The sequence below is a fragment of the Terrapene carolina genome, unplaced genomic scaffold (genome assembly GCF_002925995.2).
Source record: "Terrapene carolina triunguis isolate 2854851 unplaced genomic scaffold, T_m_triunguis-2.0 Scaffold88, whole genome shotgun sequence".
Lineage (NCBI taxonomy): Eukaryota > Metazoa > Chordata > Testudines > Emydidae > Terrapene > Terrapene triunguis.
In genome coordinates this window covers 42,708,958-42,732,005 of record NW_020664439.1, presented here as the reverse complement: position 1 = coordinate 42,732,005, position 23,048 = coordinate 42,708,958, and the positions used below count along the sequence as shown (strand labels likewise).

The following is a 23,048-nucleotide window of genomic DNA, read 5'->3' as shown; positions in this document are numbered from 1 at the left end:
AGCCCTGCTCTGGCATTCAAGCCCTTTTTGCTCTTCCTATTTTAAAAAATGCCCAAATTTGTCTACAAGTTATAAGCCTTTTAAAAAAAATCTCAGTTTACATACGTTCAGCAGAGACCTGTTAGAATTGGCAGTTGAATTCTCCTAAAATTGTATTCCTTCATGCCAGTGAGTTTCACAGATATTTGCTGACTAAGTGTGTGTCATCCTCCTCTGGTGAACCATATAGAGGACGACAACTTACTACTGCTACCAGTTGCTCTGCCACTTGAGCTAACAAAATATGTCCAATTGGTCTAAATGTTCCAACCCTGCCAAGGTCCTATGTGGGTGTAAATGTGATTCCACATGATAGAATATTTGTTTTTTTCAGTTTGCTTTTTTAAAAACCTAAGAACCTACACACAAAAAACTACATTAGAAGAACATTACAATGATGCAAAGTCAAGCACTCAAAAATTAGGAAATGCCATAATTAAGGTTGCCTGTGCTTTTGAACATATAGAGTGTGATATAATTCTAAGTACTCTGAAAAAATCAGGTCTTGGGCATCTCACATTTGACACCCAAAATTAGTGGACACTTTGGATCTTAATCTCTTTGCCCCAGATCCCCATCTGTAAAATGAAGATAATACCATCCCCTCACCTCACAGGCATATTGTGAAAATACATTATGTTTGTGAAACACTCGAATTCTATAGTGAGGAGCACCATTGAAACGCCCCACGAGGAAATAAATAATTCTGTCTTCAGAGCAGGGTTTGAATAATGTTCCAGAAATAAGGCCGAGGTCCACCTATTGAACAATGTGGATAAAACAAAATATTGAATCAGCTGGGTGCTGTCCAATAGTAGATTATATCCATTATACACCAACGACAAACAAGATGACTCATACTCCGGGCACCTTAGAACTCTGAGTTCATTTGAGGAAGCACACCTGAACCCTTTTCAGTCTTTTAAGTAATAAAATCTAAACAAACTACATCTTATCTATATATAGCTGACTGCTCATTGGATCCTTTTTGGCATTCTTTACACTTACTCATACATAACACTCACTCACTAATGAATAACATCTGGCGTGAGGATAAAAAAGAATATATCCTGCAAAATAGAGGAAGGAGAAGGCGGGGTGCACAGAAGAGAGATTATCTGATGTAGGAATATGTGAATTCCATTAGTGCCTCTTTAGGAAACCACCAGCTTCTTACAGCCCACAATATTTCTATACAGAGGAGAGGAAGAAAAGAGGCTTTCATTTTTGTGGCAATAGCATATGGCAGACTGAGAAACTGATTGGTCTCTTTTCTTACAGAAGGATACTTATATGAGGGGCCTCGTTCTGTACTCCTTGCTCTTGATGGCAATTTTAACTGGGTATAGAGTGCCAGACTGGGCTCAAAAATCAGAGTCTAGAGGTAGAAAAGACCTTCTGCATTAGGGCATCTAGGCCCAGATCCTCAAAGGTGTTTAGGTGCTTATTGATTTCAATAGGAGTGAGGTGCCTTAAGACTTTTGAGGATGTGGGCGCTAGCTCCTTGCCCCGGGTAAAATTCATTCCCAGGCAGTGGATCAGCAAAAACAAGAGGCTTCCACTGTTCCCCCTTTTGAGACTTCTCTTTATATGCAGCCCAAAATGCCTAGGACATTTACTAGTGTTTTTTCCATTCCAGTTTTAAATGTACTAAATCCGCAGTCTGTGGAAATTAAATTTGCCCGTGAGGCTGGAATGCAAGATCTAATCTGAAACCCCTCCCTGAAATTCAGGGGGCTGGTTTTGAGTTTATGGTGTGGACTTCTTTCTTCTGTTTGCTTCTCTCTACAACCATCATCTGAAATACAAACTATACTGGTAAAGCAACTTCTGAGTTAAAATACTGATCCTAGGGATTTGCTGGGTCAGAGACCAAGCTGTGGTTAGGCTTTTTAGGAACTCATCTTTAAGTTAAATATCCAAGACACGTGTATCTGAATGAACTGGAGCCGTCCGAATCTTCAAGTCATCGTCAAGATATCAAAGGAATAATTGATTTTTCTTCCTCCTCACTGACTGCATTTTGTTATTAGCTAGGACTTTTATAGGAGTATTCTCTAGCCTTCAGAGCGATGATTAGCTCTATGTAGCCAATATTGCCGACAGTGCTGCTTTAGGCAAAGGTCTTATGTTTCATATCATTGTTTCCTCTCCTTTGAGTCCTGCTCTTGCATGTTTAACACACACAACCTTAGAAAATGAGCAGGCCTTCCAGAGCAATCCAGATGACTAAACCACTGGTTCAGGTAGGGGGGACAGTTCAACATGAACAGGGTTCTAGACTATTTTAGCCAAGCTGCTAGTTGAAATGTTTTTCCATCAAACTTTTTTTGGACACAAAATGGCTTGTTGATAAAATCCTAGGATTTTCACAGAAAATGTGTTTGTTGAAACTTTTGATTTGTCCACAAAATTTTTCAAAACATGTTTAATTTCAATAAAACACACACACTCTCTCTCTCTCTCGCTGCACTTTTCTACTGCAAGAAAAGTGAATCAACATCAGAGAAAAGGGTTGGGAAACAGCTGAAACTGTGTGTGGGAGGGAGGGAAGGAATTCCCCAAAAAATTCAAATAAAATGAAAGTTTTTTGGGAGGTCTTTTCAAAGTTATGGGGAAATTATTATTACTATTTTACTAACTACTACCAAATCTTTATACATTTTTCCTCCTGCTCAAAAAATTAGTTATACCATTTTCTAAGTGAAATTATACCACCTTCCAGAGGGAACAGCTGTTTCCATATACCAGTCTTTCTCCAAAGCTGGAGAAGGTAGCTTTTGGAAATGGTACTCAAAACCAAATAAGATTCCCACTATACCTCATAATAAGGAGCTGCTGGAAAACCAAATAGCACTCAGTGGTTGGATTTCAACTCAGTCATGGGACCTGCACAACTCAATTGTTTTGTAGTCATGGTAATGGCTTCAATTGTTCTATGCAGGAAGTTCGTAAACTCTTCATGTGTAAATAATTAAATTCACGAGAAGTACACTTGCAAATTCCTTGTATGTTTTGGGCCAGGATGCAGGGTGAGGAGTTGCAAGGAGAAGTGAAGGGGTTAGGGAAAGGCCATCTCAAGCTTTGTGGCTAAGTGCAGTGATCGGGCGGTTGGGTAAGAGGAAAGGCAGCACATACAGATAACAAGATGAGTATTTCTTCTTTGATACATTTCTAGGATAGACACATTATCCTTCTGTCTGACTGCATAATTGGGTGGGGTCATCCTGACTTCTATAAATTTATGAAAAATGAAAGACATTTCAGTTCTTCTCTTTACTGATTCTGTTATGCTGTGCCCTCTCCATCCAGACCGATCTGCCCTGAGCCTCCCACGAAGAAGGATGGGCAGGTGTCAGGGAGAGCTGTGGGTCTATAACATCTCTGAACCGTGTTGGGGTAGCCTCTAAGACCTTTTCCACTCGGTTCCCCCAGAATGCAGTTCAACTCCAGTCTCGTCATTCAGGTTCCTTTATTTGGCATATACCAAAGCTATGTTGAGTTGATCAACCTCAAACGTAGGGGGTGGGTACAGAGTATATACACCACACATCCAAAGTTACACAGAAACCCCCTTTCTTTATATATATTGCATCACATTTTGGGGGGATTGGCTTAGTTACTTTGCAAGAACCACTCCCCGTACAGCATGCTCTGTCCATATGCTGTGAATGTTCGGCTTTACTCTTTACCTCATCTTTATGCCCCCAACTTCTCTTGCCCATTGTTATCTTGTTCTTAGTACTGTAAATGGTTCCCTGGGTGTGGTTCTGATATTAGCTAGCTCAGGCATTCTGTCTTTTAGCTTACGACCCCTTTACTTACCTTAGCATAAACATTCCATGTTTGGCCTGCTGACCTAGTTACCTCCCTAATCCTGTTGTCCAAGAAACCAGGCCTGCCCCTTGTTTAATTATGCATGGCAAGCCAGGCCTACAGGCATGATGCATAATTAGCTTCATTTTTGGGAGTCCACATAAGGAGGCACTCAAAATTAGGGAATACATCTGAAAAAAAATGGCTTTTATTTTTTCTGATGGTCTTTAGGTGAATTAACTAAGGCCTGGTCTACACTAGGACTTTAATTCGGATTTAGCTGCGTTAATCCGAATTAACCCTTCACCCGTCCACACTACAGAGCCAGTTAATTCGAATTAAAGGGCACTTAAAATCGATTTCTGTACTCCACCTCGACGAGCGGAGTAGCGCCTAAATCGATTTTGTTAATTCGAATTAGGGTTAGTGTGGCCGCACACCACCGAATTACTGTGTTTAAGTTAATGGGGTAGTGTGGCCGCACACCACCGAATTAATGTGGTTAAAACCCGAATTAAGGTGCTTAGTGTGGCCGCGCACAATCGAATTTATACAACCTGTTTCCCAAATTCGAATTATCTAAATTCGGATTAATCCTGTAGTGTAGACATACCCTAAAAAATTTCCCCAGAACAAACAATGAAAGGGCTGCATAGTAGAATAGAAGCAAGTTTGGCCTTTGCCACCTGCTTTAAGCATTTCATCTGATGGCCACATTTATTTCTACAGTACATGTAACTATGCCTTTATCAATGTGCTGATCCAGGCTAAACATGATTGATTTTTACCTTACATTTTTAAAATGCACTTTCATTTGCTATGTGACAGCTGAGTTACTTGTTTGTCTAGTTTTATTTTATTACTATTAAATAACAGGAATAATTGGATGCTGGACTCATGTGTATTAGGGATCTCCTTCCCTCAGCACATTCTAACACATTTTCTTTTGGATGGCAGCCATATGCCACACAGTTCAAGTGCTGCTGCTGATTCTCCCGTAGCATCGGTTGGCTCATTGGCAGCTTCACTCGCTGTGAGCCAAACTAAAGAAGCTTAACACAATGGAGTCTCTTGTCAAAGTGGGGTCTCTAGCCACTGAGCATTGAGCAATATCCCTTCCAGTTTTTTCCCCAAGTCCACAGTAAATAAATAAATAAATAAATAAAAATACATTTTTACATTTTGATTGGTATCGCAGCTGTGGTAACATCCATCATTCACTAGTGCATAGATACTTTGCGTGCAAAAGAAAACTAATCGCCCTACTGGTATGCACTGAAAACCTGTTGTTAAAATATTCAGGTCTTCTTTTGGGGACCAATTCTACTGTACCCAATTGAACAAGATTCCCATCCACTTCCATGCCAAAAATAACTCTTAAAATGGTTGGGAATTCTCTGGTGACTGGAACTGACGAGCAGTCCTGTTGTGTGTGGATAGTTAAGTCAGGTGTTTTTATTCTTGTGCTTTTACAATTATTAACAGCTCACCTAAGACAATGCTCTGATTTATTCCCCCTAATATTATGCATAATGCCGGAAGCTAAAACTACCTGCTATTGCCCAGTTTACTGAAGGCCAGATCTTAGTCCCCATTGGAACTTTTCCCATTGATTTCAATAGAAACTAGGATTTAGGCATGCGAGCACTAGTTTTCTAATGGTAGTTTCTATTGATTCTCTCAGCTACCAATAGGAGATCAGCAGAAATTCCCTGTCCACCAAAGTCCATCTCTGAGGTAGAATTATCAAAAAAGAAAAGCATTAAGAAGACTAAAGGCGGAATTAAGGTAGGAGCATCTTTGTTTTTGAAACAGTCTCTACTGTGATAGAATGCAAGGTGACATCACTGTATGGTGCAACAAAAATGCTTTTAAAATATCCTACTTACCCTCCACTCATTCCCATGTATCTACATCAGTTTCATGAGCATAAGCATGCTGGTGAAAGCTGAAATTCCTTTGGGGGGGGGGGGGGGGGGGGAAATCTGGCCCTTTATGTATCCTATATTACAATGCATTAGCTCACAGGTATGTAGTGTAGTTTTAGCTGTGTTGGACCGTGAAGGGCTGTGTGTGGGTCAAAAGCTTCTCTCTCATATCAACAGAAGTTAGTCCAGTAAAAGATATTACCTCACTCACCTTGTATCTCTTAGCTCTCAGGTGTTATACCAGAGGTGAGCAAACTACGGCCTGCGGGACCATCCTGCCCAGCCCCTGAGCTCCCGCCTGGGGAGGCTAGCTAGCTCCTGGCCCCTCCCCAGCTGTCTGCCCTGCAGCCACACTGCCACGCAGGCAGTGCTCTGGGTGGTGGGGCTGCGCACTCATGCAGGGCAGCGTGGCAGCGTGCCTGGCTCCAGCCAGGAGGCATGGCACCAGATATGCTGCTCTGAGCAGCATGGTAAGGGAGCTGGAGGGTTGGATATGGGGCAGGGGATCCTGGGGGGCAGTCAAGGGACAGGGGGTGGTTGGATGGGGCAGAGGTTCGGGGGGGACAGGGGATGGGGAACAGGGGGGATTGGATGGGGGTGCGGTCCTAGGGGTCCTGTCAGGGGGCGGGGGTGTGGATAGGGGTTGGGGCAGTCAGGGGACAGGGGGGCTGGATAGGGGGTGGGGTCCTGGGGGGATCCCAGGAAGGGGCGGTCAGGGGACAAGGAGCGGGGAGTGTGTGTGTGAATGGGGGGGTTCTGAGGAGGACAGTCAGGGGGTGGAAAGTGGGAGGGGTCAGATAGGGGGCAGGGCCAGGCTGTTTGGGGGGCACAGCCTTCCCTACCCAGCCTGCCATACAGTTTCGCACCCCGATGTGGTCCTCGGGCCAAAAAGTTTGCCCACCTGTGTTATACTGTAGCTTTTTGCCTAAAGTGGGTGTGACGTTGTGCAGTCTATATGGTTTTATAAAAACATAATAAGTGAATGTAATGTAACTGGGATATGCTTCATGCAAAAGGTCTCTTGTAAGGTATCATTACAAAGCTCATAATCTACTGAGTGTGATCATCCTATTTGTATAAATGTACCACTCTTGTATCTAAAACTAGAAATATAAAATGTAACTCTGACGGCCTATTGTAATTATGTAAAGTGTGGGCCATTAATGATGGTTTGGAATCTTAATGACTCCCATTGTCTGCAGATGGCTGTTTACCTGTGAGTCTCCCTGTATATGTGTGTGCTGGCAAGTAAGTAATGAAGTCTTGCAGTGACATGTGATCATGTCACCTGAACTGGAATCCATCTTTAACCTGGTGCTTTTCCAGTGAGGGGGGGTGGAAACCCAGAGGGACAAAGGGTTCCCGCCTTATGCAAAAGATATATAAAGGGGTGGAACAGAAGAGAAGGAGAGAGAAGCCATCATGAAGAATCCCCTAGCTAACACCTAAGCTGGAACAAGAGCCGTACCAGGGGAAAGAATTGTGCCCAGGCCTGGAAGGTGTCCAGTCTGAGAAAAACTTACTAAAGCATCTCTGAGGGTGAGATTATCTGTATTTAGTTTGATTAGGCATAGATTTGCGCATTTTATTTTATTTTGCTTGTGACTTACTTTGTTCTGTCTGTTACTACTTTGAACCACTTAAATCCTACTGTCTGTATTTAATAAAATCACTTTTTATTTAGTAATTTACTTAGAGTATGTATTAATACCTGGGGGAGCAAACAGCTGTGCATATCATCTATCAGTGTTATAGAGGGCGAACAATTTATGAGTTTGTCCTGCATAAGCTTTATGCAGGGTAAAACGGATTTATCTGGGTTTAGACCCCATAGGGAGTTGGGCATCTGAGTGCTAAAGACAAGCACACTCCTGTGAGCTGGTTTCAGGTAAACTTGCAGCTTTGGGACAAGTGATTCAGACCCTGGGTCTGTGTTGAAGGGGACTGGAGTGTCTAATTCAGCAAGACAGGGTGCTGGAGTCCTGAGCTGGCAGGGAAAACAGAAGCAGGGGTAGTCTTGGCACATCAGGTGGCAGCTCCCAAGGGGGTTTCTGTGACGGGTTGGATCACAGACAGTAGGATTTAAGTGGTTCAAAGTAGTAACAGACAGAACAAAGTAAGTCACAAGCAAAATAAAATAAAATGCGCAAATCTATGCCTAATCAAACTAAATACAGATAATCTCACCCTCAGAGATGCTTTAGTAAGTTTTTCTCAGACTGGACACCTTCCAGGCCTGGGCACAATTCTTTCCCCTGGTACGGCTCTGGTTCCAGCTTAGGTGTTAGCTAGGGGATTCTTCATGATGGCTTCTCTCTCCTTCTCTTCTGTTCCACCCCTTTATATATCTTTTGCATAAGGCGGGAACCCTTTGTCCCTCTGGGTTTCCACCCCCCCTCACTGGAAAAGCACCAGGTTAAAGATGGATTCCAGTTCAGGTGACATGATCACATGTCACTGCAAGACTTCATTACTCACTTGCCAGCACACACATATACAGGGAGACTCACAGGTAAACAGCCATCTGCAGACAATGGGAGTCATTAAGATTCCAAACCATCATTAATGGCCCACACTTTACATAATTACAATAGGCCCTCAGAGTTACATTTTATATTTCTAGTTTTAGATACAAGAGTGGTACATTTATACAAATAGGATGATCACACTCAGTAGATTATGAGCTTTGTAATGATACCTTACAAGAGACCTTTTGCATGAAGCATATCCCAGTTACATTACATTCACTTATTATGTTTTTATAAAACCATATAGACTGCACAACGTCACAGTGGGAATCTTACTCTAGCGTCACCTTAGTCAAATTAACCCCATAAAACTGGTGTTCTGTTCTATTCAGGATCTCATCTCACACATCACTGTGGTATCCAAGCCCCTTCCCGAGATAAAAATTAAACAATGAGACATATCAAGTGGATTCCACTTCCCCCGAGAAGTTTACTCATTGTTTGTTTAAATACTTTTCAAAAATGAAAAAAACTAATACCTGCTGCTGCATAGCAAAAGAAGGTCAAAGAAGTGCACAGCCATCTACACATTTACAAAAAGTGTTAAGATATATGCACCACTAGTCACTTAATCATAGCTTTGTGACACTGACCCATTCCCCTAAAGTGCCCTTCTCCTTTGTTTGGTCTTCCCTCAGTTTCATTTGGCTTCTGAGATTGCAATCTGCTTGGAGCAGAGATGGTGTTTAGTTTGTCTGTATGGCACCTTGCACACTTTTGGGTACTCATTGAATAAGTAACTCAAGCTAAAATTTCTCACCTTGAACTTAAGAGAATGCCAGAGCTTGATTGAACCCAGCAGCAGGCATCTCTTACTTGCCTGTTCAAACTAAAATCTAGAAAAAGCACCATCCCTCCGAATGCATTGGAAAGGTGGCTCCTTTCTGCTGTAGCTTCCACTAGTACTGAATTCAACCAGCTATGTGGACTAGTCCATGTCTATCTTTACTTTGTCCTAAGACATACAGCCAGGCAACATCCTTAGGCTTCATTCAGATTTTACATGACAATTTGATTCTTTAAATGCCAACATAAGCCCACTCTATACACAACTAGCCCAAAGTTGCCTGTACAAAGCTCTGCCTACTGGGATGTAAGGACTTTTCAATTTAATGTTTACCTTCTTTGCCTGATCTACTTCTCCATTAACTGTTGGACTCTACCTAAAAAGTATGGAGGTGGGTCAGGGGAGGGGGAAATCACAAGGACAGCTAGGGTTCAGAAGGCACTGGTAAAAGCAGGAGAGCGGGCTGCTGGTGATATTCATCTTGTTTTGAGCATGGCCCCTAAAAGCGTGAGTCCAATCACAGTTGTCCCATTTTTCCATATTAGGCAAAGTTTCTTTGTACTGTGTATACATCCATCTCTGGGGGAAAAAATCTAAAAATAGTTTTATTAGCGAAGCAAGAGGTGACACACTAGCACCCTGTTATTTTGTAACTAGAGGAAAATGACTAATGCCTGAACGTCATTCTAAAGTGACCTTTTCTTTTTAAGTCCATTCTTTCCTCTGATCTGCCTTCCAGATGTACAGTATTTCAAAACTTTCTTTTCTGCTGCACCCACAAACAACTGCAGCTTCTTACTGGATACTTAGAGTACTCATGCAGCTGCATTGTTGAAACGCTCCTAGAAAGTGGCATGATTCACATCCATGGGGTGTTAGTTGTTGAATTAGTTCTTCTTTTCTTTTTCTCCGGACCATTAGTTGGCAGACAAAAGTATGGCTCACCCCTATGACCTCACTTGTACAAAGATGAAAAGCACTAGTAGTGAGTTCATTTGCATCACGGTGCTTTCTCCCACTCCTGACCAGACATGATTTTAAAAGCTGGATACTAAGCAAAGGGAAGAAGAGATTCCTTCTCCCTGATTCTAGCTCAATATACATACAAGTATAATTAACTATGACTCTGCTGACAGCCATCTGTTTTCTCCAGTCCTTCCCCTCGCCTCAGCTTCATGCCCTCTCCTGTGATCCTCTAGATCCATAAGCAACAGAGGGTCCTGTGGCACCTTTAAGACTAACAGAAGTATTGGGAGCATAAGCTTCTGTTAGTGTTAAAGGTGCCACAGGACCCTCTGTTGCTTTTTACAGATTCAGACTAACACGGCTACCCCTCTGATACTAGATCCATAAGACATCTCACTTTTTGTTTGCTAAGTACATGTTCCCCTCTGAGTGGCTCCTTAAATGCATGTCTTCCTAAACTTTTCCTTTAGTGGTCTTCCCAAACACTCCCTTACCTGAACTGCTGTCCTATTTTCTCTCATCTCAGTTAGTTAGTAAGGTAGCTCTTCAGGGCAGGGACCATAGAATCATAGAAGATTAGGGTTGGAAGAGACCTCAGGAGGTCATCTAGTCCGACCCCCTGCTCAAAGCAGGACCAACCCCAACTAAATCATCCCAGCCAGGGGTTTATCAAACCAGGCCTTAAAAACCTCTAAGGATGGAGATTAATTACTAGAATGAATTTCATGGACGACACTACTGAAAGAGCAAATTCTGCTCACATGAGTAGTCTCACTGAATTTAAGGGGGATTACTTTTGAGAGTAAGGCAAGCAAGTTTTGGCCCACGTCTTCAGAACCAGAAAAGGGCAGAGAACCCCAGATTTCCACTAAAGTCGATGGGAGAATTACCAAGCTCTTTGTGTAGAAAGTATTTTGATATTTATCTACACTGTATAAAAGCTACTTCATGGTGTTAAATACTGAAAGATCATTGACAATGCAATGCTTAACCATGGGTAATTTCAGTATCCACCCTTTCCTGTTTTATAAATCCAAGGTGTTAGAAGCCTGTGAAATAGTATCATTATCAAAAGAATGGCAAAACGATTCTAAAAGTTCCAAAAAGAATAAGAAAACCCCATAATTCCCTGGAATTCACTGTACTACATTGTATATAAAGTTTGAAATCTGAAGACAAGCTAAACCGCATTCAGTTAAAGAACGGGAATGTCATTCAGGCAAGACAAAAAAAACCCACCATGCCTAATAACATGCTAAGCAACCATAAAATACTGAATTAAGTTTGTGATATTCCTATTCAAGGCAGATAAGTATGAAGAGTTGCTCCCGATACAAGAACAACATTGATCTCATATGTTATGAGCTAAGAATGAAGATTATAAAAACTTTATAAGAAGCCAAGAATATCTCTAGTATCAAGAGTAGTTTTCCTCACTGTAGGATAAATGGAACAATTCAGAGCCAAAACAGGTAATACATATATGGTCATAAAATATTCTAGAAAATGTAAGAAGTTAGATTTAAATAAAAAGCACGTTATACATTAATTATTGAAGTCAAAGTTGTCTTAAATATATAAGCTGCCAACTGATTTACTAAAATATAGTGTCAAATTCTGCCTTTTTTGCTTTTTAAAAACCAACTGAAAGGTGAGCCTTCAGTCAGCAAACTGCAACTATTTAATGTTTAAATTTTATTTTTAATTCAGATTGAAGTGATGCATGAAGCCAGTCAAGGTGGGTCCAGCAGAGTCCTGGTGATGAGTGAAAGCGAGGAGAATCTTTCCACTAGGAGGAGGTAAGGATGCAGATGCGTCTTGTTGTAGGAACGTTTTCCTTTTGCCTTAATAGAAGGCAGGTTTTGTTTATTCAGTGATAGTACATCCCTCAAAAGTACATGTTTTCTCTAAGACTAGATTTGTCATTCATTAGGAGAGTCAGTCACCCACCATATTAAAAAACATTTGGGATTCTGCCCAAGAAAAGTCATCAAAACCAAGGCATGAGGGAGAGTATATTTTTCTAAATAAAGGAGGCTCATTTTGCATTTGAATCAATTCAAATTTAAAATTAGGAATATTATTTATATAAAATGACACTTGTGGTCTTAACTAAGAATGAGCTTGCATATTCATCAGCAAGAAGTTTATATATAAATATCTTGAAGTATCATGGGTTTAAATAACTCCTTAGGAAGAGAAGATTGTGTGTGACCAGGAAACGTTAAAGGTATGTGGGCATTTTGTTATTTTTAGTGCACATGGTACTGGCTTGCTGTCTCTACATTTTAGGAAGACTTGTGAAATAAACTTGAAATTAAGTTTCAGTGCATGATCCTGAACACAAACCATCCGGACAGTAAAAATACCCAATGGCTGTATGTGAAAAAATAGAATTACTTTAATTAAATCTAGGATAATGAAATTCAACTGATCCAGCCCGCCTTCCCTCTATTTTCCTCTTGGTGTAATCTCACTGACTCTTCACGGTCCGTTTATCTTCTAGATCTTCATACAAAATTGTCTAATGGGCTTATAGTTTTCTTAGCAATTAACCTAGATTTGTGTGAGAGATTTAAAAAACAGGTAAATATTTAATCTGAAAGGTAACTTTAGTATGTTTGTTTGTGAAACACTAAGTGGGTGTGTTGAATTGAAACTTTACTGGAGACAGTCTGGTTTATATTCCCTATGCATTTTTCAATCCTCTCTACTGTATGTAGGTATTTTATTTATTACCTCACATGGTCACTTCTGTTAAAAATGCTACTATTCAATACAAAAGTTTTTACAATAGAGCATAGACAATAAAGCCTAGATTTCCATTTACATAACATTGCAGGTGCTAAAGATACACTGTTCTTGAAGCCCATACCATTATAAAGGCAGCAGATTTTAAAGGTGCAAGGGTTATTTGTTTATTTGAAACGAACCTATATTAACTAATGTCATTTCCATGTTCATATCCCCTAGTCAGAGGCTTATCCCCTTGGGGATGGGCACGAGTCAGAACCTTAGAAGAGATTGTTTTCTCAATGATTTTCTCTCCTCCAGGCCAGATTTGCAAATCCACTCCACAATAAATATGGATTTAAGACTGTAGTATGACTGAATGGTGAATGTGAGACATTCAACTTGAAGAGCCATGTTTCTGTCTGAATTTTGCCTTTACTATTATTAAAAGTAACACCTAAAGTTAAAGTTAAAAAAAAATATTTTTTCTTTTCATTTAGTTTAACTTATATACAAAATGCTGTCAAATGCAATGTCAGTTTCCCAGTATATAGTCCGTTAGCAAGGGAGAAAGTGTGTCAAACTAAAAAGACCCTTATCAATCAATCATCAATAGGTGGATTAGGGAAAAAACAAAACAAAACACAATTTAAAGCTTTTTTTCCCAAATGCTTTAGGACACAGTCCCAGATCCTCAAAAGGTATTTAGTCTCCTAGCTTCCACTGAAGTCGATGAGAGTTACCAAATAAAAATGATTTCTTTTTAAAAGGTAGTGAGTTAAAAATATTGACATCTTTTAATACTAATATTAAAAGTCTTCAAGTCTCGAGAGACAAGTAGCAGTCTTGAACATAGACTTAATAAGTTAGAGGAGCAGAGATTGTTAACAGAGCAGTAGTGTGGATGCTCTAAACTAGTTCCATGAACAGCAATTTTTAAAGAATTTTCAAAACTTAATTTTGTTCCTAGTATTGCAAGGGTTACCACTTTTGAAGGTTAGCAGCCATGTGGATCTTTAACTCTATTTGTTCCCAATAAGGCTAGTAGAGACATTCTCTTAGAATGCAAAAGCACTGCTCCTGGAGTTAAAGAACCTACCTCACCAACGCCTAAAAATTCCATTTGGGAGGAACAACAGTCCTCTTCCAAATACGAACATTCATTTGTTCCTCTCTTACTTAAGGTCTCTGCGTGGCTTTAAAATAAAACAACTATAATGAGGAGTTTCATAAAAAAGTTACAGAAAAAGTTAATTTTGTTGGAAAGCAAGCTGGAGGAGCTTTCAGTTCTTAGGGAGTGAACACATTGTAAGATGAACAGCAATCTCACTTGTCAGTTAACAAGAAACACAAAGCCCGTATCCCTACATCATTAAGGGAGTCTTCCACAGAGTCCTCCAGTGGAAGGCAGGTGAATGCAACATGGGACCTCAGGGGTGAGCAAAAAGATTGTGTGTTCCATAAGAGATGACATGCCAAAAGGAGAAGTTAAAAAGGCTGACACATTAAACAGAGAAAAGACAAAAACAACAAAAATAAAACCCAGCACATACTAATGTGGGGTTCAAGTCTTCTCTGAAGAAGGGACTAAACAGTGTATTCAGAATTCAATGTTAAGCACCAAAGCTGTTGATGTCAGGTACAAGAAGTGAAATTCTGACAGGCAAAAAGGTTTACCAGTTTAAAAAAGAAAAATACACAAACCCTGTTTATTCAAAACAGAAAAGTTTTACAAAACAATTGTCTTTTGTGATAGAGCAAAAAGTTTCAAGAATAAATATTTAATTCTTTGTATAAAAATTAGTAATATCAAAGGAAACTTGATGCAAACCAACAAACAGGTAAAAACAATTTCAGCATTAAACATTTTGTGCAACAATGTCAAAAATGCTAATTGAGAAGTGACCATTCAGGCTGGTGCATGTTTTAATTGTGAAAATAAAACATGAAAGCCCTGCATTGGAGCACCGACATGCCTCTCTCTCTCAAAACAAAAACAGAACTAAATGAAGGAGTACGAATTTTAAGTCAATGTTTAGAGCCAAACGGTTAAGAAATTTTCTAGCTTCTCCATTCTTCGAAAGGAGTGCCATCATATTTTCTTCAAATTTATAAACCCTTTCTCTTAAACTGCAGCAAAAAATCATAATAAAAAGCCAAATTACAAACAGCAAAGTCCTTTTTAAGATAAGGAATATTCCTAACAAAACAGACCTCCTGTAAACAAAAGCATTTCAATGGTCAAGAGGGACATTGGATCTTTTCACTCAATGGCAAATTAAGTTTTTAAATAAAATTACAAGTTATAGATGCTAACTTAAGCCCCAATCCTACAAACATGTAAGTATATGCTTAACTTGACTCACATGAGTCAAGTTAATCACTACATTTGCTTGCAGGATCACGGCCTTAATTGTATACATCTAAAAGCATACTGCATTTTAACTATTTTATACTAGCTGGGATTTCTATTATGTCATTTCTGCCACAGGTTATTTTCAATTCAAAGTGGCTAGTGCAATCAAAAAAATTTCCGCCAGTTATAAAAGTATTTCCACAGTGCAATGTATTTTTAGATTTCTCAGGAATTTAGATCTATAACTTGTAATATTTTAGTTATTTTGCCATTATAAATTCAACACTGGTTAAGCAAAGCTAGTTTTGAGTGGTGTAAATCAACCTCTTTTCTAATTAAAGAGCATGGATTAACTGGATTTGTTTTGCTGTAAACATTTTAGAGCTGCAGAATTATATAACATTATCCAGCAGGATGGGATAATTTTCTCATTTTTCAGCCATCACTTTTGCATTGTGGTAATGGACTAAGTCTCGCTTCGTAGGTTTCTCTATGTAGTCAACACCTGGATCCAACTGTGGTCAGTCCAGTGGTTTCCTTACACCTTCACTCCAGAGAAACACTTAATCTGTATGATTACTCATTCTAGTAGATATCAAGCTCTTATCCCAGCTGGAAGAGTGGCTTGCAGAGAGGCAAATATCAATCATGCTCCAATAACCAGCTAAGAGTTCTCTCCTGGATCTTGTTGACACTAGCCTTTTTCCCCCCTAAGATGCCTGTATACTACCACTGATGCAGCCCTACAGATGGTTGCAATAGAGGTAGCACTAGCTTAAAACAAGAAGGTACACACAGCTGCCTGCATTGTAAATGAGCAGATCATCTAGACCTGCTCTGAGCAAAGATAGAGTTAAATACAGTGACTGGTCTACTTTAGTGCTCCCACATTGTCATCTACAGCAGTGGTGGTGTCGGTGCTGGGAAATTTAGGGAAAAAGGCTACTGTGGATATTCTCTTAGAAAGCAAATAGCACCTCTCTTGGAGTTGAAGAGCCCACCTCCTAGAACATGACAAAGCTCCACTAAAAGTGACAGACTCCTTGTAATTTCCAGCCTTTGTTTTGCATTTCTACTGCTATGCCACTGGGTGAAGATTTGAATTCAAGCATTCTGAAGTGATTTTATGACCCTGTTCACACTGGAACTCATACCAATGTCAAACAGCTCTCAAAATAAGAGACAAACACCACTTGCATCCACATCTACCAGTATCCAAGCAGCTACCATGGCTTTGGCTACTAGAGTTACTAACAAATACCTGTCCACAAAGTACACAGAAACATTGTTACAACAAGACTAAAGTCCAGTTCCTTCTCCCAGAACTGGACTTTAGAGTTTTGGACCTGGTTATGAACTATCAGATTACAAGCGGTGGTGGTGGTGGTCCGGGTCTTAATAGCACCTACTTCTAGCCTTTGTAAACTGCAGGTTAAGTTATTTGCTCATGTTAAAGAGGCAAGAGTAACATATGAAATAGATTTGGTTGAAGATACAGATTTTCTATTTTGACACTGACTTCTTCCCATGGACATAAGACAAAGATCTGTGCTTGAAACCAATTAGATTAAGAGAGGACAATTTAGTGGATTCTTTGTAGTTCTCTTAATAAATCTTTACATGTTACTGTCAATATTTTCACCTTATCCCTTCTTTGTGCAGTCTACCCTTACTTTCAGCTCCTCACATCTTTCTCTGTTAGTGCTCAAGTTTGCATAAATTTGGCTTCAACTTTTTGAATAATCTGAATTAACTATGTTATGACAGACTTCCCTTGAATTATTTAATGGAGAAGTTTAACTTAATTTTCAAGAGGGAAGACAACTAGGGAGACAGAAGTGTATTTTTGAAAGATACAACTGGAAGGCCATACTCGATACATGTGTTCTTAGTTTACCAATGACTGATTGGAATGTTTAAAAATACCACTTCAGAAAGTGTTTTCAGATTAAAAAAAAAAAGTTACTTCATTTTCAAAATATTGCTGTAGTTGAAGCAGTGTTGCAGACGTTATTAATGTACCTTCCCGTAAATTCCTGTTCTAAACAGAGCTCGTGTATTACCTGAAAGCACCAGTTAGAAGGACAGTGTGAATGCCATTTCCCCCTCACCCAAATGTTGTGCAGGATTTAGGTAATCTCAAGAGAACAAAATATTTTAGCAAGCTTTCACCTCTAACACCAGTTGTTGCTTATTTTGATTTTTAAAGAGTCATTTTGCTGAACTGTATTCAGAAATGGTGACCATTTGACTAGTTTACTCAGACTTTTTTAAATTGCCATCATACCCTTCTACTCATGGTACCAGAACTATCATTTCCTTTTGTTTGGAAAGTGCTATTTATGGATGTTTAAGTGGTGCATCAACTGCAAGCGGTTGCCTTGAAGTGATGTGCCTTAATTTACACACTGGTTTTCAAATGGAAGAATGCAATTAACAAGGGTTATTGACAAATTCTGTACTCCCAAGTTCAATTACTTTTCACAGGCTTTTCAATATCTAAAAAATGAAGTCAGTCAATATCTATTCAAGATTTAAATCCCTTGAGGAGGAGTGTAAAAATACAGGGTGCAGTATGTGGAAACTAATACAGCAATAGAGAGTTATTCTGATAGTTCCTGAGCAGAATAATTTGGGACCTAAAAGCTATTCACATTTTAATCTTACCTCTTTTCATGTTTACTTTATGTATATTTTGGATAAACAGTTAAAAGTTGTCACTCCATTTTGGCTCAGTGAAACTCTATGCAGATATTCAAGTATTAGGAAAATGCAGCTGAACAGGGATATGTGTCCTCATAGTGTAGTTTGCAAAGAAGCATAATGTTAATTATTTTGCAATATAGTCTACCCAAAAATCTAGAGGAAAAGCTTTTGACTTTTGGGTCTGTTGCCTGCTTCCAAAGGTGATGAAGGTCTTCTACATGTCCATGAGAGGTTATCATTTTGTTATAGATGCAGGGATGATATGGAGCCTTTCCTTCCCCAGAAAAGAATACATGATATTGTGGTACAATTCCCATTTTATTGGCACAGAGACCCATGAAAACATCATCTATATAAAGACTTGTATTAAGGGTCTGTGAAGCCTCATATACTTTAGCTGCTACATCACTTGATATTACATATGCGGCTCCAGCTGTGTAGTCAGGATAAGAAGGCCACTGGTACATTTCATATGGAACGTAGTATTTGCTAGTCTTATCTCTCACGGGAGGAGCTCCACGATGGACACGTCCAATCCAGATATCTTGAGCGCCAATTTCCACTAGACTTTGGAGATATGCAACAAGATTTGGCATGTGAATAAAAATATCATCATCTGCAGACATAATGAACTTGGCATGTGGGCAGTATGCATTCACCCATCCAAACTGCAAAAGTAACTTAAGGGTGAGATTGTGAAAAGTATCCAAGAAGTCTTGTTGGATCAAATCATTATATTTCTGGTCTTCCATTAGAAGTTTTCTTTGCATCTGTGCTCTCTGCATATGATCTGTTGGTCGTCCTAAAGCAAAAACAGTTTTAATGTTGGCATTAAGATGAGAATATACATATTTTTCATTACCCCAGGTTTGTCGAATTGCATCTCGCCGATGCCGGTTTTCTGGAGAAGTCTTTACAAACAATAGAAGGAGGACCTCTTGCTGTTGACATTTTTCCTTGTGGTTGATCAAATATCGGTATCTTGCTACCCTGTCCAGGTTTTCCCTGCTAAGGGACAGGCTATCATTCACAAAGTTGTAGCTATTTATGAGGTATCTGTAAGAATAGGACTTCATATGGCTCACAATATGATTATCAAGTGGTGTCCAGAAAATCATGAGAGACAGTACAAAGCAAGTGGCAAGTATCTGCACAAATTGGCATTTTCTGACTTTCCTGGCACTAATAAACATTCTGATGCGGTCCCTTTAATACTTGTTCCAGTTAAGGATCAGTGTTTTTAGGACGTTCTTTTCATTTGAAAGCACAGAATCTCCCTTTCACAAGAGATGTCCGTTGGAATGCATGTGGCCTTTTGTACAGTATCCTTGTAATGTCAGCTATGTGCACAGATTCACAAGTCATCTGTTTTTAAAAGCCATTTTGCTAGGAGTGAAAGAATGCAGAAGCTTTTAAAGGACACCACCTGCAGAGCAGATTTTTTCCTCTGCACCATCTTTAGCTGAAATAAACTGTACGCTTCCAAACGGATGTTTTCTTACATTCGCCTTTGCTTCAGAGAGGTGGAGATCTATCAAAGGTGGGAAGGGGGAAAAAAAAAAGTTTTAGTAAGGACCTAAAAGCAATTACATATGCAGATTCAATTAAAAAGAACAGGAGTACTTGTGGCACCTTAGAGACTAACAAATTTATTTGAGCATAAGCTTTCGTGGGCTACAGCCTACTTCATCGGATGCAATTCAATTGTTCTTTTTGAAAGCAAGTTATTAGTGGAGAGCCACTGTCTTTGTGCACATCTAGAGCCGGGAGAACCACCCTCTACATACATTCAACTGTCGTAAGAATGAAGAGGTCCGAGAAAGCAAAAATGATATACATGGAGGGTTCCTAAAAAGAGCCATCCTCACCTGGAAAGCTGATCAGTTCCTAGGGACTTTTTTTGGGGGGTGGGTGGGAGGGAAATCACACCCCCCACTTCCAGTCTCTATGCAGGTCTCATTCTTAGCTCTACCCCCCCATGTAGCTTCTCACTGTTGGTTACATGGATCTCTTAAAAAAAAAAAAAAATGGTTTGGTGGGGGGGGGGGGGGGGGGGGGGGAAGACAGCAAAATCGCTGTCAAAAGCAGTGTCAAATGCGCAAAGTAAACATGGGGAATGGAAAGATTTCCTCTCATCTTTCACTTACAGTAATTTTACAAAAGTTCTCAACAACAGAAGGGGAAAAAAAAGAGTCAGACAGAAATGTCACTTTTGGGCTAGCAACTGTTGGGGGTAAGACGTTTCATTACAAATGGTGTCTTTAGACAGTTAACTCCTTAAAATACCTGCTGTTCTTTGCTACCTTCCACATGCAAAGCATGCCCTTAGGCTTCTGCATGGTTACTTTATCCAGCCTGACTCAAGCCAGGGTTTTTACAGGCACACAGGCAGCGAGGCTACGGCTTAGGCACAGGGGTGTCTTTTAAATCTCGATCAGAGCAGGGTGCTCAACACTCCTGAACCTCGCCTACCCCCCCAGCCTCCACTGAGGACTTATAGGGGCTAACAGCCCCACCCACCCGTGGCTTTGGGGCCCAAGGCAGGCGGGGTCACAGACAGCCCTGGGGGCACAGGTCCAGTGGGAGGTGACTGCAGTCCCTGGTGCTGGGGGATGCCCCTTGCCACACCAGCCCTGCAGCCTCACCGGGCTGAGGGAAATGGGGGCGATCGGAATGTGTGGGGAGGGGCCACAGAGAGGCGGGGCAGCCTGCCCCCCCACCTCTCCCAATTCGCGATGGGGGCGGGGCAGCCCCCTCCGAAGGAGCGATGGGGGCCGCGGGCCGGGGCAGCCCCCCCCTCTCCCCTCAGCCCCGGGCAGAGCGCGGGAAAGGGGCGGCCCGGCGCCGCTGAGGCGGCGGCTCGTGCTGCAGTTCCCCGCGGGGGCTCCTCACCGCCGCCCCGCAGTTACCTCCGCTCGGGCTGGGAGAGGCGCTTCGGGCACCGAGGGGCGTTTCCGGTGCCGCTGCCCCCCTGCCGCACCACAGGGGACAGCGTTTCCGGGGGGGGGTCCTGAACGCACCTGTGAGGGGGGAGGGGGCGCGTGCACAGCCCGCCCCCCCCCGCCGGTCCCCCCAGCGCTCACCCCTTCGCGCCTGGCTTCAACCTCCGTCCTCACCCCCCCGCCGCACCCGCCTGTACCCCTGCAGTACCAAGGGGTCCAGTGTAACGTGCTCCCCCGCGGGGTGTGGCCCCCCCAGCTCCGGGGTGGGGTGGGGGGAGCCTGCCTATCTCTCCCTTAGGTGGAGGCAACACCTGGCATTGTAATAAGTGAGAGGAAGTTGTGGGATGTTTGGGCGGCAGTTCTTGGGCTGGTGGAAGGAGGAGGCAAGGGCTGCACACACTTGTAACATGCCTTGCACAGTTCAGATTACAAGTATCATTATCCAACCCTGTTGTGACGGGTTGGATCACAGAAACTCCCTTGGGAGCTGCCACCTGATGTACCAAGACAACCCCTGCTCCTGTTTTCCCTGCTAGCTCAGGACTCCAGCACCCTGTCTTGCTGAGCCAGACACTCCCGTCTGCTCCAACACACACCCAGGGTCTGAATCACTTGCCCCAAAGCTGCAAGTTTACCCAAAACAGCTCACAAAAAAGTGTGCTTGTCTTTAGCACTCAGATGCCCAACTCCCAGTGGGGTCTAAACCCAAATAAATCCGTTTTACCCTGCATAAAGCTTATGCAGGGCAAACTCATAAATTGTTCGCCCTCTATAACACTGATAGAGACATATGCACAGTTGTTTGCTCCCCCAGGTATTAATACATACTCTGAGTTAATTAATAAAATCACTTTTTATTCAATACAGAAAGTAGGATTTCAGTGGTTCCAAGTAGTAACAGACAGAACAAAGTAAGTCACCAAACAAAATAAAATAAAATGTGCAAATCTATGTCTAATCAAACTGAATAGAGATAATCTCACCCTCAGAGATGCTTCAGTAAGCTTTTTCTCAGACTGGACACCTTCCAGGCCTGGGCACAATTCTTTCCCCTGGTACAGCTCTTGTTCCAGCTCAGGTGATAGCTAGGGGATTCTCCATGATGGCTCCTCTCCCCTTTGTTCTCTTCTACCCCTTTATAGATCTTTTGCATAAGGCAGGAACCCTTTGACCCTCTGGGTTTCCACCCCCCCTCACTGGAAAAGCACCGGCTTAAAGATGGATTCCAGTTCAGGTGACATGATCACATGTCACTGCAAGACTTCATTGCCCACTTGCCAGCACACACATATACAGGAAGACTAACAGGTAAACACAGCCATCTGCAGACAATGGTCCTTGTTAATGGGAGTCATCAAGATTCCAAACCATCGTTAATGGCCCACACTTTACATAATTACAATAGGCCCTCAGACTTATGTTTTATATTTCTAGTTTTAGATACAAGAGTGGTACATTTCTACAAATAGGATGATCACAATCAGTAGATTATGAGCTTTGTAACGATACCTCACAAGAGACCTTTTGCACGAAGCACATCCCAGTTGCATTATATTCACTTATGTTTTTATAAAACCATATAGACTACACAACGTCACACCTGTCCCATCGCTTCATTCAAGATCTATGCCTCCTTTGGGAGGGGGAGGGGAAGGTTCCTAAACCTGCAAAGCCAGCCCCACTCACTGATCGGGCAAGGCATAAGGGGACCTCAGCTACCTGGCAACCTACAGACCTGGTAGGAGGCATGAACTGGCCTAGACAGTTGCTACCTCTGAAAGCACTCTACCCACCCCCTTAGTAAAGGGTCATCAAGCACCACGTTTCTACACGTGGATGTTGCTTTTGTTCATTTTAAGCTTATGCATCTCCAGTCTTCATCTACAAATGTATGAAGTTTTTGAAAGCAATTTAGTAGTTGCTACTGATGTCAAACACCACTGTTTCTTTAATAAAGTTTTAAACCATAGTAAGCTTGCCCACTCTCCCTCCCCACATGGATGAAATAGTTTTTTATGGAGAGAAAAACCTCTCTCTCGTATATAAAAACCCCAAAAAACTGTCTCTACCATCTAACAAACAAAGCATAGGCTGAGTAGGTAAGCGGTTCTTGTTCCTCACCACAGATATCAAATAAGGGATAACCATTAGATAAATCAAGCTACCTAGCCATCCAACAAAGAGTGTGTTCATGCCATTAAGATTTACCAGTTCTAAATAAATTAATCTCAAAAAAGGAAAGACTCC

General features: G+C 41.3%; 2 protein-coding genes across 4 annotated transcripts in view; one reads left to right on the top strand and one right to left on the bottom strand.

Moving 5' to 3' along the window:
- Positions 1–23,048, top strand: part of MCF2L2 (MCF.2 cell line derived transforming sequence-like 2) — a 227,558-nt gene that overhangs the window by 87,119 nt on the left and 117,391 nt on the right. The window contains exons 14-15 of the mRNA XM_029911105.1: positions 5,540–5,643; positions 11,775–11,863. Of these exons, the coding sequence (XP_029766965.1) occupies positions 5,540–5,643; positions 11,775–11,863 (193 nt within the window). The remainder of the gene's footprint in view (positions 1–5,539; positions 5,644–11,774; positions 11,864–23,048) is intronic.
- The window catches only part of B3GNT5 (UDP-GlcNAc:betaGal beta-1,3-N-acetylglucosaminyltransferase 5), a 37,673-nt gene continuing 29,115 nt past the window's right edge, over positions 14,491–23,048 (bottom strand). For 2 of the 3 annotated variants that reach the window (XM_024205602.1, XM_024205603.3), the window contains exon 2: positions 14,491–19,390. In XM_024205602.1, the coding sequence (XP_024061370.1) occupies positions 17,916–19,052 (1,137 nt within the window). In that variant the 5' untranslated portion in view covers positions 19,053–19,390 and the 3' untranslated portion in view covers positions 14,491–17,915. Of the gene's footprint in view, positions 19,391–19,727; positions 19,770–23,048 lie in introns of those variants that run through there. The other variant, XM_024205604.1, reaches the window with a different exon arrangement.